This window comes from Peromyscus leucopus, chromosome 6 (assembly GCF_004664715.2).
Source record: "Peromyscus leucopus breed LL Stock chromosome 6, UCI_PerLeu_2.1, whole genome shotgun sequence".
Lineage (NCBI taxonomy): Eukaryota > Metazoa > Chordata > Mammalia > Rodentia > Cricetidae > Peromyscus > Peromyscus leucopus.
The window spans coordinates 90,525,351-90,551,311 of NC_051068.1; the positions used below are offsets into that span (position 1 = coordinate 90,525,351).

The following is a 25,961-nucleotide window of genomic DNA, read 5'->3' on the forward strand; positions in this document are numbered from 1 at the left end:
AGATTATTAATCTCTGGGGGGCTAATTAAGTCAGAACTGATATATCTGATGGTGAATTATTCAGTAAAGGTTAGGCTAAACGCATCCTGTAGATGACAACAAATGCCAGCACCTTACTACTTCTACATGTGCGTGTGTGTGTGTGTGTGTGTGTGTGTGTGTGTGTGTGTGTGTACACACGCGCGTGCACACGTGTAATGCATATGTACCATTGGTGCTACTGATTTACCAGAGAAACAGAAAATAGTGGTTAATAATCCGATTGTTACCAATTTTTTCTGAAGGAATTCTTATGCAGAGGTTAGTAAAATACCTGCAACTCTACTAGCTAAGAAGCAGATCCTAGAGGACTTTGCCATTTACAATGTAATTTGCGGGTCGGAAAGATGGCTCAGAGGTTAAGAGCACTGGCTGCTCTTCCAGAGGTCCTGAGTTCATTTCCCAGCAACCACATGGTGGCTCACAACCATCTGTAATGAGATCTGGTGCCCTCTTCTGACCTGCAGGGATACATGCAGGCAGAACACTGTCTATATGATAAATAAATAAATCTTACAAAAAACCAAAAACAAAATAAAATTTAATTTGCTATATAACATTATAGCAATGGTACAAATATGGCTTTTTACTGTTGCTAAAAGCACAGCTGAAAAAGACTCTCTGCTTAATTTTTAAAGGTAAACAATGTTCTACCAGCCTGGTTAATGTTTCCTATCAAATCCCTTCCATTAAAACCATCTGGAATCACAAAAACACATACACATACACACACAGAGAAAATGTGAACTAAACAAGTTAATGTTTTTTTATATAAGAATTTTTTCTTTTCATTTTTTGAGACAGGGTCTCTCTATGTAGCCCTGGCTGTCCTGGATCTCACTCTGTAGACCAGGCTGGCCTCAAACTCACAGAGATCACCTGCCTCTGCCTCAAACTCACAGAGATCATCTGCCTCTGCCTCAGACTCACAGAGATCACCTGCCTCTGCCTCAGACTCACAGAGATCACCTGCCTCTCTGCCTTCCAGTGCTGGGATTAAAGGCATGAGCCACTAAACTAGGCTTATAAGTACATATTTTCATGAACGGCCACTTTAAAAACTACTAAATTTTATATGAGGTAGTGTAAATACTGACATTGCTCAAAAGCCCAAAGAACAGATTACAGTTAGCTTTCATTTATGTTTCTAAAGGTGACTGATTAAAATTGAATCAATGAGGCTCAAATTAGCTTTAATATGCCACAGTGTTAGTGTTTAAATGTCCATTATAAAGGCTAGGAGTTATAGCTCAGAACAGAACATAGTACTGCAATGTGCAATGCCCACGTACCCCTAAAATGAAAACAAAAGCCAAAGTTGAGTAATCACTATAATGTATAATATGCTATTCAACTTTACATTTATAATATATATTGGAAACAACCTAAAAGACACCTTAGTATTTTACATAATGTCAATAAAGTTATCATGCATATTATTACATAAAATTATGATTTTTTTCTAAATTTAAAAACTAACTTACTAAACATTTTATAGCCTAGTATTCTATAACAGTTATATCAAAAGATTGTTAGAGGCTGGGCATGGTGGTACACATCTTTAATCTCAGCACTATGGAGGCAGAGGCAGGTGGATCTCTGAGTTGAGGCCAGTCTGATCTACAGAACCAATCCCAGGACAACTAGGGCTACACAGTGAAATCCTGTCTCAGAAAATCAAAAACAAAACCAGGTTGTTAGAATTAGATAAGCTGTATTGTGTCAAATATTACTACTGAATCAACAGCAATGTATAAGAGCAGACTAGACCTGTGTGGCAGGAACTTCAGGAAGCTACCAGATGTCACTATACTTCTTTTGTCAAGGAAAAGGAGTTGTTCGTACCTCAGCCACGTGAAGAGGTGTAGAGTGGCAGTTGTCAAGACGCACTCCCTGGAAATAAGTGGCAGTTATCTCGGTGTATTTCTTCATGTGTGCCCACAGATAAGGACAGTCCTCTGGCTTATTCCCATAGCGCAACTTAACACTGTCACCCCAGCAAATCAGTTCTCTCCTTAGATAAACCTCTGAGCCTGTAAAAGAACAATTGCCTTCAGTGGTGCATGAAACTGGATGACAACAACTATCCCAAGGAAACAATGCTGTTTTCAAACTGTTATTTCTTCCAGAAATGATATTCTGGCTAAATTTAAAAAATTAATTATGATGTTATCTTATGTGTATGGGTGTTTTGCCTGCAAGTATGTCTGTATATCATGTATGCGCTTGGTGCTCTCAGGGGCCAGAAGAGGGTGGCTGATTATCTGGAACTGGAATTGCTCTAAACTGGTGAGCCGTTTCTCCAGTCTCCTGGATAAAATTACATCTAAAATGAGGATGAGAAGAAAGCCCAGGTGTACAGCACTTATGTATGTAAAAGGCACTGGGTTGAACTCCCAACACTTTGGGGGGAAAAAGTAAAATGGCATAGGATGAAGGAAGTTTTAAGACACCAATTTTAGCTCATAACTATTCTGTAAAAAGTTCCAGCTTTAGAGTCCCTCTTAAGATGTAAGCTCAATACACAAAGTTCAAGCTCTTTCTTAAGGAGAAACATTTACAGTGATATCATTCTGTTTTTAAAACTTTAGTTCTTCTTTTGAGAGAGGACTGTGAGCAAGTTCCTGGAACTCACTCTAGACCAGGCTGGCCATGAACTCACAGATCCGCCTGCTCCTGCCTCCCCAGAGTTAGCATTAAAGGTGCATGACACCATGTCCCAAAGTTTTACATAAATTTTTAAAGCTCCATCTCTACCCTTAAATTCTCCTCACCACCCCTTTTAGCAACAGGTATATTAAAACAATGGTATACAGCAGAATGGCTTTTTTCCTTTAGACTTACCAGAAAAGGGGAGACAGAAAAACCTTAACTCAAAACTATATTCTTTAAAGATAAATACAATTTTTAAATTAACCGTAATGTTACTAAAATAGTCTTAGCCCTGAAATTCTGGGGGAAAAAATACAGCAATGGGTTTCCTCCAGTGAAGAAGCTGCAGAGAAGATTCTAAGAACGAGGAGGAAGGACTCTGAGGATGACTGTCTCTAGCTTACCTTTCCAGTTAACTTAACTTCCCTGGCCAATAAGTGAAAACATCTTACAACAATGCAGTCTAACAAAAGTGGTTTCTAACTTATTTTTTAAAATGCAGTGGAGGGGCTGGAGAGATGACTCAGTGATTAAGAGTCTGGCTAGGGGCTAGAGAGGTGGCTCAGAAGTTAAGAGGTGGCTGCTCTCTCAGAGTTCCTGAGTTCAATTCCCAGCAACCACATGGTGGCTCACAACCATCTGAAATGAGATCTGGCACCCTCTTCTGGCCTGCAGGCATACATGCAGGCAAAACACTGTATACATAATAAATCTTAAAAAACAAAAAAAAAAAAAAAAAAAAAAAAAAAGAGAGAGAGTCCTGGCTACTATTCCAGAGGACCTGGGTTCTACTCCCACCACCCACATGGTGGCTCACAACTATCTATAAATTCAATCCCAGGGCACCTGACGGCCTCTGTGGGCACTGCATGCATGTGTTACACATATATACACGCAGGCAAAACATCCATACACATTAAAAAAAAGTAATAGAATATTCTGCTTTAACTGAATCCTAAGTAGACTGACGCTATATGAAACAGACACATAACAGCTTGAGAAAATGAGAGGCCGGGTGAAGGAGACAGGTTCACTCTCAAACTGATGCATTTCTGATATCTCTAGCCAAACAGTTTAAAAGCCAAGAACCCACTGTAAAAACAAAAACAACCAATAAAACAGATCCCGGTTTGAGCCTTCCACAAGCTCGTTTCCTATCTAGAGAGAAGTGACAAGTCAGGGACCTGGCTCAGCGAAATTGCGAAGGGGATCATCGCCCATCACCCATCCATTGTGTGCCATCAGGAAGCAAGCTTTATCTGGGAGCTGCATCATGGACTCTTCTGTGGATAAGGCCATTTCTTCAAAGGGGAAAGTAAAATACCTAGGAAGAGAGAATTAAAAGAAGGTCCACACAAAGAAACTCCGGAAAGAGAATGAAAAGGAGCAACATTAAAAACTTGAACTAACATGAAAAAATTGAAGAGTAGCTAACATTAAATAACCTTCACAACGTCATAGAATTATAGGGAAACCACTGAGCACTTCCTACCCTTTAGCTGCCCAACATACACTGTGTGCTTTATAAAAGGTTGATTGATTTTATTTTGTAGATAAGTGTTTTGTCTGAACATACTGAGTGCACTGTGTGTATGTTTGGTGGCCATGGGGGCAGAAGAGGACAATGCATGTGTGGAGCTGGAGTTATGGGTGGTTCCACCAAGCAGAAGCTGGGACCTGAACCCAGGTCCTGGCAGGAGCAGCAAGTGCTCTTACATGCTGAGCCACCCTCTAGCCCTGACGCTGCAGGTCTTATGTAAGGAGGAGGTGCTTGCTCTCTCCCAGCAGCTCTGAAGTTACTACTGCTGAGTGCTCTTCGTACAGTGTTTCCACAAGTTCACGCACTGGAACCTCAACTCCTTTGCCCTCCCCTTCTTTAGACACAGCCTCACTTTCCAGCACAGGGAACCTGAGCTTGGACTTCTCCTGTCTCTGCTTCCATGCTGTGGGACTGCAGACATGTGCCACCACACCAGGCATGGAGCCTTAATTCCTTAGTGTGGTGGTGCTGGGAGATGGAGCCCAGTGACAGGGGTCCTGGTTCTGGGCAGGACACCCTCGTGAGTGGATTAGCATCTTTCTCTTCAGTTATCATGATGGTGGATTTCAGAAGCCACCTTGTGTTTTGTGTCTTCCATCTCACCCCCTTGCCTGTCATCTTCCTGCCATGAACTGAGACAGCCCCCCTGGTCAGAAAATGGGCAGATCCTGCTGCCATGTTCTTAGACTTCCTGGCCGGTGGACCCTGAACCACATTAAACTCACTTTCTTTATAAATGACCCAATCTTGGGCATTCTGTTTTAGCAACAGAAAACAGACTGACATTAAATATGCAGTTCTCCAGAAATACCAACATAAATAAATGTAATTTGGTTCAAACTGCTGACAGTTTTTCTAATTGAAGACTTGTCTATGAAAATTAATCAGTAATAAGCCTATTTCTGAACCAGAACTTCTATTTCAATTTACTGTATTGAAGAAAAAGAAATATTAGGTCAAGTTGAAAAGTTAAATGCTCTCAACTTTTATTATCATCAAGAGGACATTTTTTAAAACAGAATGTATACCTGGTAACTAAAGGATGTTTTCTAGTGACGGGTCCTAGTTTAGGGCCATGGCCAGCCAGTCGTTCATAAAACACGTTTCCCAAGAGACAATTAACGGCCTAGAAAACAGTGAATTACGTTACAATGCCGGTGAAAAACGACAGGGACTCAGACTCAAAGAAAAGCAGCGATTCAGAGCTGTCGGACCTGTTCCTGGTGGCAGCTGGTGAGGTGGCGCTTCTCTGCATTCAACTCCTCAAGTCTCTTCCGGAACCAGCCACAGCACTCTTCAATTGCAGCTGGCCCGGCGCTAGCAGACAGAGGAAACAAGCTTTAGTGCTTTCAAAACCCGGACTTGAACACTTCCCAACAAGTGTCACAGAAATCTTAAACATGGTCATCAGGACTGAGGAGCTTTTCCAGTTGTGAAAGCTTTAACTTCACGTTTAGCAGGATGGCCTGACACAGAGAATGTAGAAAGGTCAGGTATGGAAATTGTAAAAACAGAGCAGATGGCTTCATTTTATTTTAAAAACATTTCACATTTATTACTTATTAAGTATGCAGAAGTTGTGTGTGTGTGTGTGTGTGTGCACAGCATGTGTGTGGGGGTCAAAGGGCAGCTTTCCAGAGTGGACTTTCTTCTTCTGAGGATCAGTTTCAAGTGGTCAGCAAGCGCCTTTACCTACTGAGTCGCCTCACCGACCCTTCCTTTATTCATTTTCTATGAAGGTTTTCATGAACAGCATCAGTGTTGATGAGTAACATTACCGGGGAAAAGTATAACGTACTCATGTGGTACAAAAGTCGCCAGTGCGACGCTCATATCGACAGCACAGCCGAGCCGTCTGTATTCAGGGTCCTGAATAATTTTAAGATGTTCCTTTGGATCAGGTTTAGTTACTCTCCTGTTTTCTGAAAGAAAGAAATAACGGTATTTTAAATGCAAACATCCACAGAAGATTGTAACGGTCACTTTTTCAATTTTTCAGTATATAACTATTTCATAGAAAATAAAACAAAAAGTTAACAGGACTATTTCCTTCCTCCCTCCCCCTCCTACTTACACACAAATGTGCTTCTCCCTCCCGAGTGCTGAGATTAAAGGCACGCATCACTTTGCCAAGAACAATTGGAGTTTTGTATTGTAAATATCCCACAAACATTATCCATAAAGATTTAATAATGATGCTAACTACAGAGAAAGAGTCTTCCCTTTAAGAGTAACCTTAAATGTCTTAAAAAGCAATAGGGACAACCTAGTTTAAAGCCTTTACCTTGAATGAGAAGTGTTCTAAATTGTTCAACTGCTTTGTGAACATCTACTTGGAAAAACTCCCAGAGCTGAATCCTTGGGAAAATGTCCTCCCAAATTATTTTCCGAATGCACTGAAAAATTTCAATGTTAAAAACAATATAAAATGTATCTGAGCACATTCCTTTCTCCATATTATACCCATTTCCACTAATGTACAGTTAATTTGCTCTTTGAAAGTTTGTGGGTGGTCTTCTACACACACTTACATTCATGTGGTGATCATTTTCAATTAAAGCGGGGACTCCTTTTTCTCTGTACTTCCCATCTGCCACATCACAGGAGAAATGCCAAAGTGCTCTGTCTAGGACCCAGGCAGGTTTCAAGTGTGGAGAATTAACTAGATTATATGCAGATTCCGGATGGTCGTGGATCCACTTACTATTAGTAGCTTAAAGAAAAGGGAAGAACACATCTTGTAGTCAAACTGGACTTTATAATCACTATTATTTCTAGTTTATTGTTATTTAGTAAGTAACTTATTTACTCAGTGTTTATTTGTACCTACAATAAATAAACAGATAAAAACAGGATACACTAACAACACAGATCTGATAATAAAAGTTAAACCGAGCAAGGCATGGTGGCTTGAATTTACTTATTTAGTGATTTTTCAAGACAGGGTTTTTCTGTGTCACCCTGCCTGGAACTTGCTCTGCAGCCCAGGCTACCTCAAACTCAGAGATCTGCTTGCCCCTGCCTCCTGAGCTGGGACTAAAGGTGTGTACCACCACCGCACGGCTTGGTTGCTTATATTTATAACTCCAGCATTTGGGAGGCTAAGGAAGGTTTACCACAAGTTTGATGCTTAGCCTGGTCTACACAGTGAATTCCAGGCCAGCCTGGGCTACAAAGTGAGACCCTGTCTCAAAAACAAAAACAAACAAAAACCAAACACTATACTGCAAGTCTCCTGTGTAGCTAGGTGTGACCAGAGACAAAATCCTATGTGATGCATTGTGGGCAGAGCAACATTACACTAGCTCGTGTCTTTAAACATTTGACTTTTCATCTCCACTAAGTGTGGCAACAGGAGCCAGAGCAGCCATATTTGATTAAACATTGGAAGTGAAGTGTAGGAGATGATGGAGCAACCCGGAAGAACCTGGCTCACCATCGTGGCTGATCGAACACTCATCTTGGAATGCCTGTCTTCTGAAAGGAATAAATACAATTTCTTATGAAGTGTCTTAATGAGCCACTGCCTAAGCAGTATTCTATCCTCACTATTTGTAGCTTTGTGTCTATGAGGTCTAGATGTGAATGTTATAGGTGTCCAAGTCATTACCAACACTGCCAGTTTTCAGGTGGTGAATATGGAGTTACTGAAATACAAAGTTTGCACCGTAGACTTTGAAGCCTGGTTCCAAAGTACATGTAGAAACATCACATTTTGGAATGTATTTTTTTGCTTAGTTTTTGAGAGAGGGTTCCTCTGTGTAGCCTTGGCTGTCCTGGATCACTCTCTGTAGACCAGTCTGGCCTACAAACTCACAGAGATCCGCCTGCCTCTGCCTCCTGAGTGCTAGGATTAAAATCATGCGCCACTACTGCCCAGCCTGAATGTATCTTTTTAAACATCCAACTTTGTTTGCCATTACTATTAGAGATTATTACCAACAGTCATGAAATACACACACACACACACACACACACACACACACATATGCGCTTTTAAGTATCTTCATAATTTCTATGGCTACTTAGGAAAGACTTTATGAAACAGCTATACCTTAAAACTGCTCTATCCAGAATTTCCACTGTTGACATGTGTAAAGCAGTGGTTTCCAAACTGTCCACACTGAGGTACACACAGTGGATCCTTGTAAGGCACATGGGATTAAAATGGAAGGCCAGGGCCACAGGCCCCATGAGGCCAGGCAAGCTGCTTGGGCAGGTAAGGGGAACAAATACCTCTATAGAGGATGGCGGTCAGGAAAACAACACGTCTATGTAGCTTTACTCTTTTTAGTACTTTAGATGTCCAACTACACTCTTTTATCACGTAAAGGATTTGACTTTGAGGATTTATCAATAATTTTCTCTTCAATAATGAGTGCTGTTGTTGGGGATAGAGTCTCATAATACAGCCCTTCTGGTTGGTCTGCAACTCAATGTGTAGCCCAGGCTGGTCTTGAACTCACAGTGACTCCCCCACCTCTGCCTCCCAAGTGCTGGGATTGCTGGCATACCTACCATGCTCAGCATTATATTTTTAAATGTGTGTGTACAGAACAAGGGCTCCTGCTGTACAGAACCCCCTTGTCAGTCAGAAAAGTACTTATATTCAGGTGGAAACAAATGTCTAGGTCCCTCTTATGCTCATTCTCTTATTTCTATAAGTATCACATGCAAAGTACTTTCATGTTGATTATACGCTCATCTAACAACCTAACACTGACATTATTCTATAAAATGGTTTTAAAAATCAAAGGCCTCTTAATTGTTTTTTTTTTGATCTTTAGAATTAATGTTATATAATGGCCAGGAACATGCCTAAGTGGCAGACAGCTTCTTTTTTTTTTTTAGCGTATATGAGGTCCAGTGTTCAATTCCTCAGATTGCAGAATACCACTAACAATAACAATTTAAAATCAAACGAAAATATTAATAAACAAAACAGTAAGAATGTAGTATTCACACTGAAATCACTGAAGTGCATACCAGTATGATTGTAGACAACATCCGTAATACAAAGAATATTCCACTCCTTTTTTAGTTTGTCTACTAGCTGCCCAACATCATTCCAGGAATATCTTTTATTAGGTCTTGAAAAGTCAGGATTTAATTCTAGCTGATCAGCAAGGGAGTAGCATGACCTAGACAGTCCAAGAGTCTGCAGTGGGGTGAAGTGAATCATGTTGTAACCTACAAGTAAGAAAACACAGACCACCACATGAAAAGGCAAACAGATCACCCTGAAGCTAACTAAGCAAGGCATAAACGTGAGCTTTCTCATCAACAGTAAGACAGACATGCCGGTAGAAAAGGAACCGATGGCTAGGGTTCAAGTCCTAGCTCTACCACAACAGACTGTCAGCAAATCCACTTCGGCCTTCAGGCTATCACTGTCCTCATCCATGAGAAGTGGGTAATGACATAAGCTATTTGATAGCCATCACCACGGTGCTTAGCTCTTAGCAGGTTCACCTGTCATTGCGGACAGCACAGAGCGGCATGCACAAAATGCCGTACACAGTGGAACACTTTAAATGTCCATGGGACTTGCATTCAGCATAGCTATGCCAATGAAACTCTCATCCCTTCTTCGCAGAATATTTAGCACGACACTAGAATGCTGGTGCGACTCTACCTTACTTCAGGGGAAACACAACTGAGTTTCATTTTATTCTCGGCATGTGAGGCAGCATATGACTTTTATATAGAAAAGGGATAATCAATATTGGCTAATTAAAATCATATGTGATGACACATTCTCCTTCATATTTTAATAGCTTTATTACTAACTTTCATGTGCCAAATAAAATCTTACAAATGATAATCGTTTTACTTTATGACCGAGTGCCTCCCTTTGTTAACCTGATCCACAGAACCTGGTATCTGTAGAAGCTGTAGATTTTATTTTTCTCACTACATTAGTAATCAATATTAAAGGAGAAGGAAAGCCTTTGAGACCTGTATCATAGCAACTCTGTTTAGTTTTAAAATGAAGAAAAGAAAAAGAAAACAAACTGAACACTACCTGATTCCTTTGCAACCCTTAGTCGGCTTTCCCATTCATCAAAGGGTCCTAAACACTTTGCTAAATATGTCTGGAGAGTAACACAGTCCAGGGGTAACACGTGGTTATCAGCTCCAACACGTAAAACAGGATCCACGACTATGTAACCTCCTCCACTTTTCTCACTTCTAAGGAAAAATAAACAAAACATATTTAGTTAGTTAGAGAGAAAAAGCATTAATTCAGTTTGATTCTATCTGGAAGGTTAATTGCCCATTTAAACCCCTCCCTCTATCCCTCCCTCCCATTCATCCAGGGTTTCATGTAGCCCAGGTTGCCTCAAATTGACTACATAGTGGAGGAAGATCCTGAACTCCAGATTTTCCTGCCTCCATATAGGCAGTGATGGGATTATAGGCCTGTCCCACCACACATGGCTAAAATGTTTATTTATAAGTATATAAAAGCCATTTACAGGGACTGGAGAGATGGCTCAGGGGTTAAGAGCATTGGCTGGGGCTGGAGAGATGGCTTAGAGGTTAAGAGCACTGGCTGCTCTTCCAGAGGCCCCAGGTTCAATTCCCAGCACTGATAAAGCAGCTCATAGCTGTCTGTTATTCCAGTTCTGGTGTACCATATACCCTCATATAGACATGCATGTAAGCAAAACACCAACGCACATAAAATAAAAATAAGTAAATCATTTTTAAAAAGTCATTTACAGCCATGCAGTGGTGGCGCACACCTTTAATCCCAGCACTCGGGAGGCAGAGGCAGGTGGATCTCTATGAGTTCAAGGTCAGCCTGGGCTACAGAGTGAGTTCCAGGAAAGGGTCCAAAGCTACACACAGAAACCTTGTCTCAAAAAAACCAAAATAAATAAATAGATAAATAGTCATTTACAAGGTTGTAATAAAACATATATAGGTATTTTCTTTCCTTTTTTATTATGTGTTCGTGTCTGTCAGTGTGTGGCTATGTGCACTTGAGTGAAGATGCCGATGGGAGAAGAGGGTGATGGATCTCCTGGAGCTGGAATTACAGGAGGCTGTGGGCCACTTGACGTGAAGGTTGGAAACAAAACTTGGGTTCTCAGTGAGAGCAGTTCAAGCTCTTAACCACTAAGCCATCTTTCCAGCCCCAGAACAGGTATTTCCTATCCCTTCTCAACTACTACAGATCTTCATAGAATAAAATATGACATCCAGTATGGTTGATTTATTAGAAAATAAATACACTAATGTCTATCAATAACAATATCATTCAAATAAATAGTGTCTCCTAAACTGATGACAGGAAAAGCTTGGAGTTTAACTACATACAACTTGAATGTACAATGGGCTAGACAGTGACCTCCTCAAAACTGAAGAATCACAGCCTAACCACATCTCAAGAAAGCACCATAGTTAGGCAGGTGGCTCATGCCTTTAATCCCAGCACTCAGGAGGCAGGCAGGCAGGTCTCTGAGTTTGAGGCCAGCGAGGAAGTTCCAGGACAGCCCAGGCAATACAGAAAAACACTGTCTCAAAAAAAACAAAAAGCCAAACAAACAAACAAAAACTCTGTAAAAACTGCATCACCATGGTTCACACAGTAACATTTACAGTCAGATAACTTAATTTATATAATACATTAACTCCTCCCTTACCCTTGAAGGAAGTAGTACTGAAAAGATCCAGACTGCTGCAGATGAAGTTTACAGTATTTATCAGAATCATCTTCTCTTTCTGTTGGGTTTTCCCAATCCAAGGAACGGAATTTTTCTCGATTAAATGCTTCTCCAGGAAATGGGTAATTTGTATACACAGTAACAGCTTTCCCTTGTAAAGTCGGGCCTAATCGGAACTGTAGTTCAAACCCTACACAAAAGCATTTGAATAAACTACTTTAATAAACTCACTGAAGGTATTTTACTTAAAACAATATAAAAAAAACTTATGAATTTTCAAACATACTTAAGATAATCTGCCACACCTAATGCTACTTTTGGAACTACTTGGCATTTTGATTTTGCTGCACTTTGTACATTTAGCATATGGATATTCAGCATATGGATATTTTAGCACCCCAGAAGCGTCTCCTTTGCAGCACCCTCCTTTCCTTTCCCTGCAGTCTGATTTCTAGTCACAACTGAGTGTACAGATTCTTCCCTGACATTTGACCCTAGCCCCTCCACTACTCCACTCGGAACCCTTACTCTTGCCCTTCAATCAACACCTACAGGTGGGTATCCGAGTGGAGATCTCTGCTATTTCACAGACCACAGGAGAAAGTGAGTCTCTATGCAGAATGTGGAAGATGTCACAAGACAGCTGTCCTGCTGCAGAGCAGCTGAGCCGACCGCAGACTCAACAAGCACTCTGGAAGCGTTGCCGTGAACCTCTTGCACCTGCTCAAACTCAGCAGTGTGCCACAAACACACTACTACTACTACTCCGAACACAGCGGCAGCCTCTAGGGATGGGAAGTACTAGCTTGCAGTATTTGTTGACTTCCTTACAGAACTACCCACCATGGACGATCTAAAGCTACCAGACACACATCACTGAGCTCAGAATCGGGAAGGGACCACGTGCAGTTGGTTCTTATGGGCCAGCACATTCGCCAGCAATGCACTACTGCCTATAGCCACACATCTCCTGATTATTAAAGCTCTGGGAATCCTGGAAGCCAAGATATGCCCACTTTGACCAAAGCTAGGCTGTTTGTAGGAAAATGTATCCAAGACTTTTCTCTGTCACAAATATTCTGCTATAAGATGGAAAAAACACATACACTATAGTTGAAATTACAGTTAAGAAAAAGTTTAGGTTGGTTTATAGTAGACTTTTAAAAAAATCTTTTTTTCAGATTATAATGATATAATTTAACCCTTCCTTTTCCTCCCTCCAATACACCCCCCCTCCTTGCTCTCTTTCAAATCAATGGCTTTTTTAAACTGTTGTTACATACACACATATATACATATTCCTAAAAACATAAATACAACCTGTCCAGTGTTGTGAGCATTGCATGAAGGTCCTTGAGACCGAAGATCTCTAGAGAAACCATTAATGTTAAGCATACAGGATTGTCTTTCCAATGGGAAAGAAGAAAACCCTGTTGTTCTTCCATCCAGAAAGCTGAGAGCTGGAAGTGATTAACTGCCTGGTGATCTGTGTCATCTGTTGGGCCAGGCCATCTCAAGCTCTTACAACCAAGACCAGAGGTGACTACTAATCTAAATGACCCTTACAGCTCCCCCAGAGGCTCCCCCAAGCTCCCACAACCAGGATCAGAGGTAGCTAAAAGCTCACATGACCTCTATATTATCTGTATGACTGAGACCCAGCCAGACCCTTAGGCCTTAAGCTAGTATAAGTAGCCTATCTCTAGAACCCATCTTCTTGGAGGAAATGACATGTTCCCTGAGTCGATTTCAATGTAATTATGCCTTGTGCATTGGGGATTGTATTACATCAGAAAAATTGTACTGGGCTTAAACATATGGGAATAAACTGCCTGTTATTAGATTTCCCTAAAGACTGATCTAGGTTGACGAAGTTGATCTGCACCAGGTTTTTTTCTTATCTCTTTGCTGGTTTGCTTCCCTGTCTGACGCCTTCAGGGACCCCCTTCACTGGCACCCAGTTTGTCTCTTCAGATCTGCAGAATATGGCATTAAAATGTTTAAGCTTCCCATAATAGAAAGGACTGCCCCCTCCTAGCAGAAACCCTAAAGGTACCCAAAGAAGACAGACGGGGCATGACAACTCCACCTGGGTTGTGGGAATGCTAACCACTGGGCAAAACTGCCCCAGGCCTAGCTTGCTGCCAGGGCTCTGCTCAAACTGTGGACATTTTTTTGGGGGGGTTAATTGTTCTACTCTGCCTCGTCAAAATAAGGTCAGTCTCCCAAGTTTTTCCCTTACAGAAAAATCTCAGACCTGGGTCTGGCAGCCAAAGGCCTAACCTACTGTGTATGCCAGTCAAAGACCTACGATTGCCCACAATGAAACGATGGGGGCCACAGAAGCCTAGGGTAACCATCTAGGTAATGGGTCTCTGTCATTTTAATTGACACACAGACCATTCAGATTATATTTGCAGTAATAATCTATCCTTCTCAGATCTCTGAGGATATTGACTGACTGTAGCTTTAACAGCAAGCAAGCACCCAGCTTCTTTTCCAAGGCTTCAGCTGCCTTCACTGTTCTCTTCGTGTGTAAAACTCAGGTCATAGGCCTCATTTTCCTAGAGCTACTACTAGGTCTTGACACAATTTACCTTGTTGCCAGACTCCAAAAAAGAGATACATTCACAAAACAGATTTCAGTGTAACTTCTTTACTATTCCTGTATTTAAAGGAACTGCTTTGCAATGATTGCCCTCAGTAATCAACCACTTGTGTTTCCTAGTGAACGAGTAGATAGAAAATAGGTGGGTGTTGTTTTGTTTTGTTTTTTTCCAAGACAGGGTTTCTCTGTGTAGTTTTGGTGCCTGTCTCCCTCTGTAGACCAGGCTGGTCTTGAACACACAGAGATCTGCCTGGCTCTGCCTCCCAAGTGCTGGGACTAAAGGTGTGTGCCACCACTGCCCAGCAAAAATAGGTGTTTTAAGGTGTAAAGTTTATGTGAAGACATGGAAGCTTAAGTTGTGAGGCTCTAAGAAAATGGTTTAGGGTCTAAGGTGTTTTAAGGTGTGTAAATGCAAGTTATAAAGGTCTGAGAATGTGAAAGTTTAAATTGTGATAACAAAGTGACTGAAGGTGTGTAAATCAAGTTATTAAGGTATATAAATGCGGGTTGTAAAGGTCTGAGGATGTGAAAGCCTTAGTGGAGATAAAAAGGTGATTTAAGGTATTATAAAAATGAAAAATGCTTCCGACTTCTTTCTCACTATGCTACTGTTGTATCAAGGCTTCCAAAGTTCTGAGTCTTAACATGAGTCAATGGAGTTCTGATAAGCTATTAATCTAGTCTGATAAAGCATGATTACTATCATAGTAAAAAGCTCAAGATTTTAAATTCCCTTTGGTCATCTTCTAAGTATAGACTTAAAAGTGCTTCTCACTGTGCTAAAAACATTTGTCTAATCTATGTACACACAGTCTTCTGGACACAGGCAAGAGTCTTCATGCTTTTAACCCAGAATCATTTTTAGGTTCCCAAGCTTTTAAAGACTATAACTTAAAGGCATGAGTCTACTGCCTTTTCTAAAATGTGGATTTCAGTACAGATTACAAACAGTGGTAATGCTAACATACCTAAAACCTTTACCTCCTTTTATCAACTGAAAAAAAAAAAACTGGTAAGCTTCAAGGAATCAACTTGGATTCACCTCCCACAGGTCAAATGGACTCCAGACAAATACTGTCAATCAACAGCCTGTTTCCCCACAGCCTATTCCTGAGGGTGGGAATTCTTCCCCTTTCCCTGGCCTTGGGACTCTCCTCCCCCAACTACCAGGACCATGGGCCTTAGAGTATCAAATGTACACCTAAGGAAAAATTTCCCCTGAAATCCTTAACTTTACCTTCTGTCCCTAATACACATGTTTCAGCAGACTTCCAGTCAATTAAAGGCTGCGAACTGCTCCGCCTGCTGTCTTACATCCCTAGCCCCGGACTGTCCTGAGAGCCTGCACAGCGAGTGAAACAGCCTGCTCTTCCTGGTCCCCCTACGATGCCCAATGTCAGCAGGAAGTAGTCAGAGATGATTGTTGCCCCTTGTCATTCATTTATTATCAACAAAAGACTGGGATGTTCAGTTTCCAACCCAGGGCAAACGCTGAGGTGTCCATTCAACACATCCAAGCTGGACCTGGCCGACAGGTTCTCCCAACATCCCAGCATGTACAATGCTACTTGTATGTATGTGTTTTCAGGGCTGGATAACCAACTGGTGTGCTCTTCTCTGGGGAAGACTATTCCTCTGCTCTCAGCTTTTCTCAGTGCCCGTAGTTCTCTGTGTGGGCTGAGGCCTCCAGAGCTTCCCCATCCATGTTAGCATGTCTATTGGTGTCATTCTTGCTCAGCTCGGACTTCTTTATAAGTATCAGAATATGAGATTTATGACTATATCAAGCTGATTAGATACAGGCCATATAAGTTTTAAATATAACTGGTTGTGGTGACACATGCTTATAATTCCAGTCCTTGGGTGAGAGGCAGGAAGATCAGGTGTTCAAGGTTATTTTGGGCTCTATAGCAATATCAAGGTCAGCCTGAACAATGTGAGACCTTGTTTCAAAAAAACAAAATTTATATGTGGATGTATGTCGATTCATGATGGACAAGAACAAGAAGAAGTTAGGAAGGAGAAAGTTCTAATGAGTAGAATTTTTTTTTTTTTTTTTTTTTTTTTGAGACAGGGTTTGTTTGTGTAGCCCTGGCTGTCCTGGAACTCGCTCTGTAGACCATGTTGGCCTCAAACTCAGAGATCTGCCTGCCTCTGCCTCCTGAGTGCTAGGATTAAAGGTGTGCACCACCACTACCTGGCAGAGCAGAATTCTTAATGCTTAAATTTACTTACTGAGAATAAATATACTGTCAGGTATGGAGGTGCATGCCTTGGGAGACAGAGGCAGGCAGATCTCTGTGAGTTCCAGGCCAGATTGGTCTACATAGTGAGTTCCAGGACAGTCATGGCTACATAGAGATCCTGTCTCAAAAAAAGAAAAATATACTAATAGTTATAATACTTATGAAACATCCAACAAAATTAATAAAAATTATACATTAAAGATCTACCCTATAATAGTGAATAAAACAGCTATGTGTGACGTTCTTTTCAAATTTTACTTATTTATTTCATATGTTCTGTGTGTGTGTGTGCATGCATGTATATGTTCCATGGCATAAGAGTGGAGGACAGAAGAATACCTGCAAGAATCAGTTCTCTCCTACATCCACATGGGTCCCAGGGATTAAATTCAGGATGTCAGGCCTGAATCAGTTCTCTCCTAAGTCCACATGGGTCCCAGGTACTGAATTCAGGTTGTCAGGCTTGGTGTGAGGGGCCTGTACCTGGGGCCAGTTCACCCACCTTTTAAAGAGTGATGGTCACCATTAGCAGTAACAGATCAAATAAAAAGAAAAATATTTAGGAGGATCCCTATGGCTTACTGTCCAGCTAGTCTAGCCAGATTCAGTAAGAGACCTTATCTCAAAAGGGAGAGAGGGATTATTACCTCCACATTCACACATATGTGTTTACTCACACACACCTGTGAACATGCACACAACACACAACACACACACACACACACACACACACAATCATTCTGGTATGAGGATATAAAAAGCTGGGCATGGCAGCAACTCACAGCTTAAATTTAGGCCAAACTTGGGGAATCTGCTGAAGACAGGGAAGAAGGATTGTAGGAGCCAAAGGGGTTAAAGACACCACAAGAAAACCCACAGAAACAACTAACCTGGCTCCTAGGAACTCACATAGTCTGACCCAACAACCAGGGAGCCTGCATGGGACTGACCCAGGCCCTCTGCATGTATGTGACAGTAGTGTAGCTTGGTCTACTTGTGGGACATCTAATGATGGGAGCAGGGGCTGTTTCTAATTCTTTGGCTGGCTCTTGGGAACCTGTTCCTCATGCTGGTTTGCCTTTCCCAGCCTCCATACAATGGGAGGTGCTTATTAGTCTTACTACAACTTGATAACGTCATGCTTTGCTGACACCCATGGGAGGCTTTCCCCTTTCTGAACAGAAACAGAGAAGAATGGATTGGAGTGGGAGGCAACGAGAAAGGGGGGAGGGATTGGGAGGAGAGGAGTGTGGTGATGTATTGTGTCTCCCAATAAAATTTGCCTGGAGATCAGAGAAAAAAGCCAGCCATTATATTAAACATGGTAGCACATGCCTTTTACATCCTATTACTTGGCAGGCAGGGATCTGTCTGGATCTCTGTGTTCAAGGCCACACTGGGAACAGAGCGAAGTATGGTGACCCACACCTTTAATCCCAGCACTAATCATAGAGGTCTGTACAGACAGACAGGAAGTGACAGAGCTGGGCAAGAAGAGGAAGTGATGTAGCTGGGCTGAGAGAGTGAATGAGAGAACAGAACAGAAAGGCCTATAGGCGTGGGTAGACAGGAGCAGGTCTCTTTGCAAGCTGCAGCGTTGGTGAGGTTAGTTAGCTGTGGCTTTCCCTACTTCCCTGATCTCTCAGGTTTTCACCCCCATATCTGGCTCTGTGTTTTTTATTTACCAAGACCGTTTAGAAATTCATCTACAGAGGAGGGAGGGGAAACTATGGTCGGGATGTAAAATCAGCAAATTAATTAAAAAAAAAAAAAAATCGGGGCCTGGGAGTGTTTGTCTGTAATCCCGGCCCTGGGGCAATGGAGACAAAGGACTTTCTGGGGCTCCCTGGCAACCCAGCCTAGCCTTATTGGCAATGCCAATCCCATCCTGAGGAACAACACCCAAGATTAACCATGGCCTTCACATGAACATAAACACCTGCACATACATGTGCACCTTCACACATGTGGACATGCATACACATATGCACACATATACATACAAATATTCTGAAAAAAAGTAGTGCATGTTTATATGTCTCTGTGCCCCATTTAGGCCACAATTTCAAATGCCTTGTATTATATGTGGTGTTCTGGATCAGTGACCTTAGATGCTAATTTGTTTGGAGGTACTACGAAGGTACTACGAGGTACTATCTCCACTTAAGATGGAGAACTTGCTAAACTTCTTGCTCTCACTGCTCCTACAGCTAATCGCCATCCTTCAACGTTCCCCCAGGCCATCTTATTTCCTGAGACATAACAGCACTGACATAAGGATGATTAATAACCTTAATCTACCAAGAGAAAGGCAAAGTTGCCTGTTTGTCACTTTAAATCAAGCTAAAAACGAGCGATCTTCACAAAGAAGGCGTGTTGAGAGTGGAGATACAGTGAAGATCAGCACATGGCTAGTCAAGCTGTAAGCACAAAGACGTTCGTTCTTGAAGGAAATCAGAAGTGCTTTCCTGGTGTAAGCGCACTGCTGGCATGCTTTAGTGGTCTGCATGAACAACCCACCCAGCCACAAAGGCTCCTGTAGAGCAAGGCCTTAGCTAGCTCCGAGGAGGGCGGTAGGAACTGGCTCAGAAGGCTTAAGAAAAGGAGTCACCTCTCTGTTGTAAATTCCAACTTGAAACAGCAAATACCCATGTAGTAGATGCAGATCTGGCTCAGGTAACTTCTAAACGTGGTCACTGAACAAGAGATGTTCAGTGTAGCTGAGACAGTCTTACATCAGAGCACAGTGTCTCTGATGTATGTCTTCCACAGCTTTGGACAGCTATGCCTAGCTCCAAAGCTTCGGGGAGGGGTCGAGTCCTCAAGAATGGGAGTGCAGCTGGTGACGCTCGGGCTCTACAGACTGTACTACATCTACTTTGCCTGGGCTCAATAAAGAGAACAAGCCCTGGATGATAGTTTATGGTAAGGTTTTTCAGAATATTTTATGATCATTTTTGATATCTAAGCTCAGAAAAATGAGTCCTTTTAAACTATTACTGCCTATTGACAATGAGCTAGGCCATCCCTCCAAGAGCACTGGAGGAAACATAAAATGAGATTAATGCCATGCTTGCAATATAATGTGCTATAACATCTACAGCTTGGGGATGAAGGAGTAAAACTGACTTTCACATATGTCTTGTTTAAGGAATATAGTTTGTAAGGCTCCAGTGCCATCAGTAGTGACATGTCTGCTGGATTCTAGATGCCATTAACAGTATTGTGACTCACGGGTGACAATAAAAATAACACCAATGGAAAGAAGCTGAGTTCCTCTTCACAGGCAGCTGTGAGGGGTAAAGACTTTGGCAGGAAAGTCAGATACGGAATTGGAAGTAGTGTCTGAAGCTATGACTGAATTGTTATAATTTTAGGATAAAAGTTTAATGACTGATTCTTGTTTTGGTTTGGTTTTACTCTGCAGTCCTGGCTGGCCTCCTGTGGGCCGTGACCCTTCTGCTTCTGATGCCCTAAAGCTTCCAGCACAGGTGTTGCCAGGAAAACAAAGCATTTAGATATTCTGTAAATCAGTCGATAACAACACAGTTTGAGAAGGCTGATGCCCATTTTTTGAAAGAAATTCTACTATGGATAGCATGCTATCAAACAGCATCTTTCAAAAATCTTTCTGGAAAAAAAGTATGGCTGACACATAGAGTATGCAGAAAAATCTAAAGTCCACACAATAATACCAGCACAACTGGGGTGAACAAACAGATTACAAATTATTCTGATAGGTTTTATATTCCTGTAATTTTACAATTGGGAAAATAACTGTAAAATTAAAGTTGTATTAATAACAGATTTAAAGATAACTGCCTAAATGTTAAAACATAGCCGGTGTGTGGGGGTACACACCATACCCCTTTAATCTTAGAACTCAGGAGGCTGAGGCGAGTAGATCACAACTTTAAGACTACCCTGGGTACATATGGAGTTCAAAGTTACCCTGTGTCACACAGTAAGATCCTGTCTCAACAAAACAAAAGCTCTGTGAGTGAGTGCTCTCTCTCTCGCTCTTGCGCTCTCTCTCTCTCTCTCTCTCTCTCTCTCTCTCTCTCTCTCTCTCTCTCCTCTCTCTCTCTCTCTTCCTGTGATTCCAGCATTCAGTAGGCAAAGGGAGAATGATCACCAGAAAGGCAAGGCCAGCCTAGTCAATGTAGCAAGTTCCAGGCAAGCCAGGGCTAAAAAATGCCGTCAGAAGAACAAAACAAAACAAAACAAACCAAAGTCCCATCTCAAAGCAAGACCCATCTCAATCAATAAATAAAGGAACACATTGTGAATTTCAGAATTATAAATATCTACATGTTTCTAAGAACAATTAAATTTACCGTCAGGAAAAGTAGTAACATCTGGAACACGCACAAATATCAGAGGTAATGTTGATATTTAAACAACTTGCCTTTTAAGTTTATACAAATATTGCTTTAGTAATTACACAGTGACTCAGAGAAACTGTAGTACAAAGGTTAAAATTCACCTAAACTCTCTCAGTATCTGGAGCAATGGATTATCTCAAGCAAACTTGAGAGAGAAAGAAGTATTCTTCAAATATAAATATTTATATATATGTAGCAGACATGTACACTGTTCTTATAGACTATATAAATTATGAAACACCAAAATAAATGTAAAGGGGCTAGAGACCCATTTTCAGTTCTCAATACCAACATGGTGCTTATAATCATCCTTTACTCCAGTTCTAGAAGATCTAGAACCCTCTTTTGGCTTCTATGGGGACCAGGCATGCACTAAGTATGCATACATACATGCAGACAAAACATTCATACATATAAAGCAGAAACCAATAAGAAAAGAGTATGACTGAATATTATTTTTTAAAAGTTCACTATTATTTAAAGATGTATTTTTAATTATCTAATAATTTTAAAGTTAAATTTATTCATTTATTTTATGTATTTTATGTATTTTATGTATGTGCATTATATGCATTTTGAGTGCCCTCAGAGGTCAGAAGAAGGCATTGGATCCCTTGGAACTAGAATTATGGATGGTTATCTACAACTGTGTGTGCTGGGAATTAAACTTGCGTCTTCTGAAAGAGCAACAAGTGCTCTTAACCTCTGAGACCCCTCTCCAGCCCCTAACTATTTTTACTGTATGTATATATGTATGGGGCTATATGCACATATGAGTACAGGTGTCCTCAGAGGCCAGGTATCTGAAGCTGGAGTTACAGGCAGTTGTAAGCCACCTAAGGTGGATGCTGGGAATGAGTTGGGTCTTCTGTGCGAGCAGGAAGCACTTTTTACTTCAGCCATCTCTCCAGGCCCCATTAATTTTTTAATTCTTAGTTTAATATTTTGTAATAATGTAATTTAAATATTACAAATTCTGTTTACTCTCACAATTGGTTTTAACAGCCTCAAATATTTAAAGGAAAAACACATATAAAGGTATCTAAACACAAATAAAAAAGAGTTCTTGGTGGTTATATATACTAAACCATGACCTTCACCTTGAATCCCATTCACCTATTATGTAGACTTTTGCTGAAATCTGGCTAGTAAATGTCTGTTTTTCTTGACATCTAGTGATTATTGTAATAATCTAGTAATAATAATAATAATAAGCTAGTCTATATTTACACACTAACTGGAAAACCAACTGAAATCTTTGTTTAGAAGCATAGAAACAGATTAGAAACTTTCCAAAGGTGGCAGGTATTCACTTATATTGATAAAACAGTAATGTGATAACAAAAGGTTGTCTAAAGTAAAACATCAGAACACATTGCAATAATAAGGGAAACCGCATCTTGCCCAAAATGTTTTTACAAATAAAGTTTTATTGGCACACAAGGACACCAAAATTCATTTATGTCTTGTCAATGGCACCTTTCCTGCTGCAGCAGCAGAGCTGATTAGTTACAACAGGAAGTGGATAGCCACAAAGCTCTAAAGCTTTCACAGTTGCCAACTGTGTGCTCCAAACCTTCAGATTCATAAAAAACAAAACAAAAAAAAAAAAAAAAAAAACAAAAAAACCATTAGCTCTTATTTACATTTAAATGTAGTCAAATAAAGGTTTATTTGCGGTTTTTTTGTTTTGTTTTGTTTTTCTGATGATATTTCTAAGTTTCACATGATGGAAGGCTGATCATCAGTTCTAAAAAGAATAAATCTCAAAGAGTAATAAGTTAGTCTCAGTCCCCCACCCCAAACTTCCCTGCCCACCCCTTCTTTCTCTCTATGTCGTACTTACTCTACAGGCCAGGGCTGACCTAGAACTTAACAGAGATCCACTTGCCTCTGTCTCCTAAATGCTGGGACTAAAGGCGCATGCACCATACCTGGCTAGGTTAGATAATTTCTAAGTAAAAGAGAGTTGCCCATGGTCATTTTTCCTCCTGTTATGAAATTTTGGAAAGAGAAATTTCTAATTTTTAAATTTTAATCTACTTTTTTGTGGGGTTAAGGATGCTGTTGCATGCTACATAAGCGCTCTAGCACAAAGCCACATCTGTATGATTTAAGACAATATAACTTGTCCACCTAGTTCAGATAAAGGTGCAATTCAGGGCACAGCTCATTGGACTGAGAGCCTCTACCTTTTCCAAGGATGTCTTTTTTTGTTTTTAATTCATCTAACGAATAGAAAGCATCAATGCCAATTCACATGTTACCAAACTGAACTACTCCCCAAAGATTTTCTGTCTTTATCCCAGTAGAGGATTAGTAAATATCCCCAAAGCACAGAGCCACTCTAAACTGCTAAGTCAAATCACTGACACTGAACAGGTTCGCGACAGTACGTGAAATACTTCTGCTAAAATTAGCTTAGGTCACAACAGTACATGGTGTGGCTATCTTGTTCATGTTAACACTAAGAACACTTTGCTTGGCTCAGCCACAGCCTTCCTGTAAGCAGCTAAGTGGGAAGACAAGCTATTAAATTACCACTGTAAACAAAAATTCCCCATTAGGGGCTGGGTTGATGGCTTCAATCAGGAAACCTTTGGGGACTGGAGAAGGGACTCAGCAGGTAAGAGCATCGATTGCTGTTGCAGAGGATCTGGATTCGGTTTCTAGCACCCGTATCAGGCAGCTCACAACTGCCTCTAATTCCAGTTCTAGGAGATCCAATACCCTCTGGCCTCCGAGGGCACTGAATGCACATGGTGCACATAAATTCATGACGGCAAGCAAACATAAACATCAAATAAGTAATAAATAAATCGTTTTTTAAAACAAGGAAACCCTTGAAAATGAACAGTTTGTTTATTTATTTACTTACTTATTTTATTTATTTTTTTTCTGAGACATGGTTTCTGTGTGTAGCCCTGGCTGTCCTGGAATTTAACTCTATAGACCTGCTGACCTCGAACTCAGAGACCCACCTGGCTCTGCCTCCCCAGTGCGGGGATTAAAGGTGTACACCACCATGCCTAGGTGAACATTTTATTAAAAACCAACCAAGTAACAGTTGGGCTCACAGGTTGGCTCAGTAAGAGTGCTTGACATCCAAGTTGACAAACCCGAGTTCCCTCATGTGGAGGTGAGAACCAATTCCCAAAAACTGCTGTCCTCTGACCTCCACATTTTCAGTGGCATGAGTATCCCTGCAGTCACCTATACATGACACACACACACACACACACACACACACACACACACACACACACACGAGCATACAGAATAATAATGATAAATAAATAAACATAAGAATTGTAAATCTGGTCAACCTATATAAAAGATGGAAGAGTTAATTTCAGGTTTAAGGAATACTAATTTTGTTCATTTTCTGACACAATGAGACAAGGAAAATAGAAAAGACTATAATTTAATTAGAACAGATAATTACTTGGACTTTTACTTGAATGTGAAGAAACTATACAGATGTCAGTGTTGGAAATTGTAACTGGTTGTTAGGATGAGAAAATAAACACAGAGAAGGGTTTGGGGACCAGTCAAATATGAAAAACCAAATATCACCAGGTTTTTTTTCCTTTACATTTGTCAGCAACTTCTATGGGTTTCAACTTTTCTTATTCTGTCTCTCTTTCCAACTCTGATATCATGAAGTTCTTATCTTTAATCTGGTACGTCAGTTCATTTGCTTTCTTTATTTTTTATGTGTAATGTATGTGCAGGCATGTGTACCTGTGATTGTGCATGTGGAAGCCATTGATTGATGTTGGGTGTCTTCCTTTATTCTTCTCTGCCTTATTTTTTTAAGATTTAAAAAAAATTAAAGATGATTTTTATTTTATGCATATATGTATGAGTGCCCACATATATGTATGTGCACCATGTGTGTGTGGTGCCCACAGAAGCAGGAAGAGGGTGTCAGATACCCTGGCACTAGAGTTCCAGGAGGTTGTGAGCGGCCATGTGGGGGCAAGAGCAGCAAGTGTCCTCAACTGCTGCGCTGTCTCTCAAGTCACAACGACCTTAGTTTTTGAGAAGGGTCTCTCACTGAACATGGAGCTCACTGACTGGTCAGACTGGCTGGCCAGCAAGCCCCTAGATCCACCTGTCTCGGTCCCCCCAGTGCTGGGGTTACAGGTGCACGCCAGGCACTTTATCCACTGAGCCATCTCCACAGCCCAGTTACAAATTCTTTAAGGACAGAATTTCACCATGTAGCTCTGGCTGGCCTGGAACCCTATATAGACCAGGCTGACCTAGAACTCACAGAGGTCCACTTGCCTGTGCCTCAGCATGTAGTTAGGGTAGATAGGATCTTTTTAAAAAGATCTTTGTTTTTATTTCTTATTCCCTCTATTCAATACTTCCTTCACATTATAAAGTGACTTCTAAAATAAGATGATCACACCATTATTACAAAAAATGGACAGATTTACTGGCTTTATCTAGTGTTATAGAGTGAAGCACATTAGTCTTAATAGACCCTTTAGTTTGTCTCTTCGAGCAGCTTAGCTGAACTTCCAGTTTAGGCTAGTTTGCACTGGGGTTTAAGAATTAGTTGGCAAGCATTCAGTAAGTGTTGCATGCAGCCCTAAGTCTGTAAGGCTGTCCCAGCCTGACAATGTTCAGCCTCTATTTGGGTACCATACCACCACCGAGCTTCAGACACTGCTTCAATGTCAGCACTCAGCTGATGGTGATCAAATCACGGAGGAAGCAAAAAACTAGAGGAGGCCTTCACTAAGGTGGCAGCATTATAACTGAAAGGTGAACACACAGAATGACGTAAAAGGGACAGCAAATAGC

The 25,961-nt window shown here is 41.0% G+C and overlaps 1 protein-coding gene across 3 annotated transcripts in view; it reads right to left on the reverse strand.

Annotated features, from left to right (window-relative positions):
* Positions 1-25,961, reverse strand: part of Agl (amylo-alpha-1, 6-glucosidase, 4-alpha-glucanotransferase) — a 64,528-nt gene that overhangs the window by 35,550 nt on the left and 3,017 nt on the right. For all 3 annotated transcript variants that reach the window (XM_028890175.2, XM_028890176.2, XM_037207040.1), the window contains exons 3-12: positions 11,884-12,094; positions 10,257-10,423; positions 9,218-9,421; positions 6,763-6,944; positions 6,516-6,627; positions 6,030-6,153; positions 5,446-5,548; positions 5,260-5,357; positions 3,876-4,015; positions 1,885-2,072 (exon numbers count right to left, since the gene is read on the reverse strand). In XM_028890175.2, the coding sequence (XP_028746008.1) occupies positions 1,885-2,072; positions 3,876-4,015; positions 5,260-5,357; positions 5,446-5,548; positions 6,030-6,153; positions 6,516-6,627; positions 6,763-6,944; positions 9,218-9,421; positions 10,257-10,423; positions 11,884-12,094 (1,529 nt within the window). The remainder of the gene's footprint in view (positions 1-1,884; positions 2,073-3,875; positions 4,016-5,259; positions 5,358-5,445; positions 5,549-6,029; positions 6,154-6,515; positions 6,628-6,762; positions 6,945-9,217; positions 9,422-10,256; positions 10,424-11,883; positions 12,095-25,961) is intronic.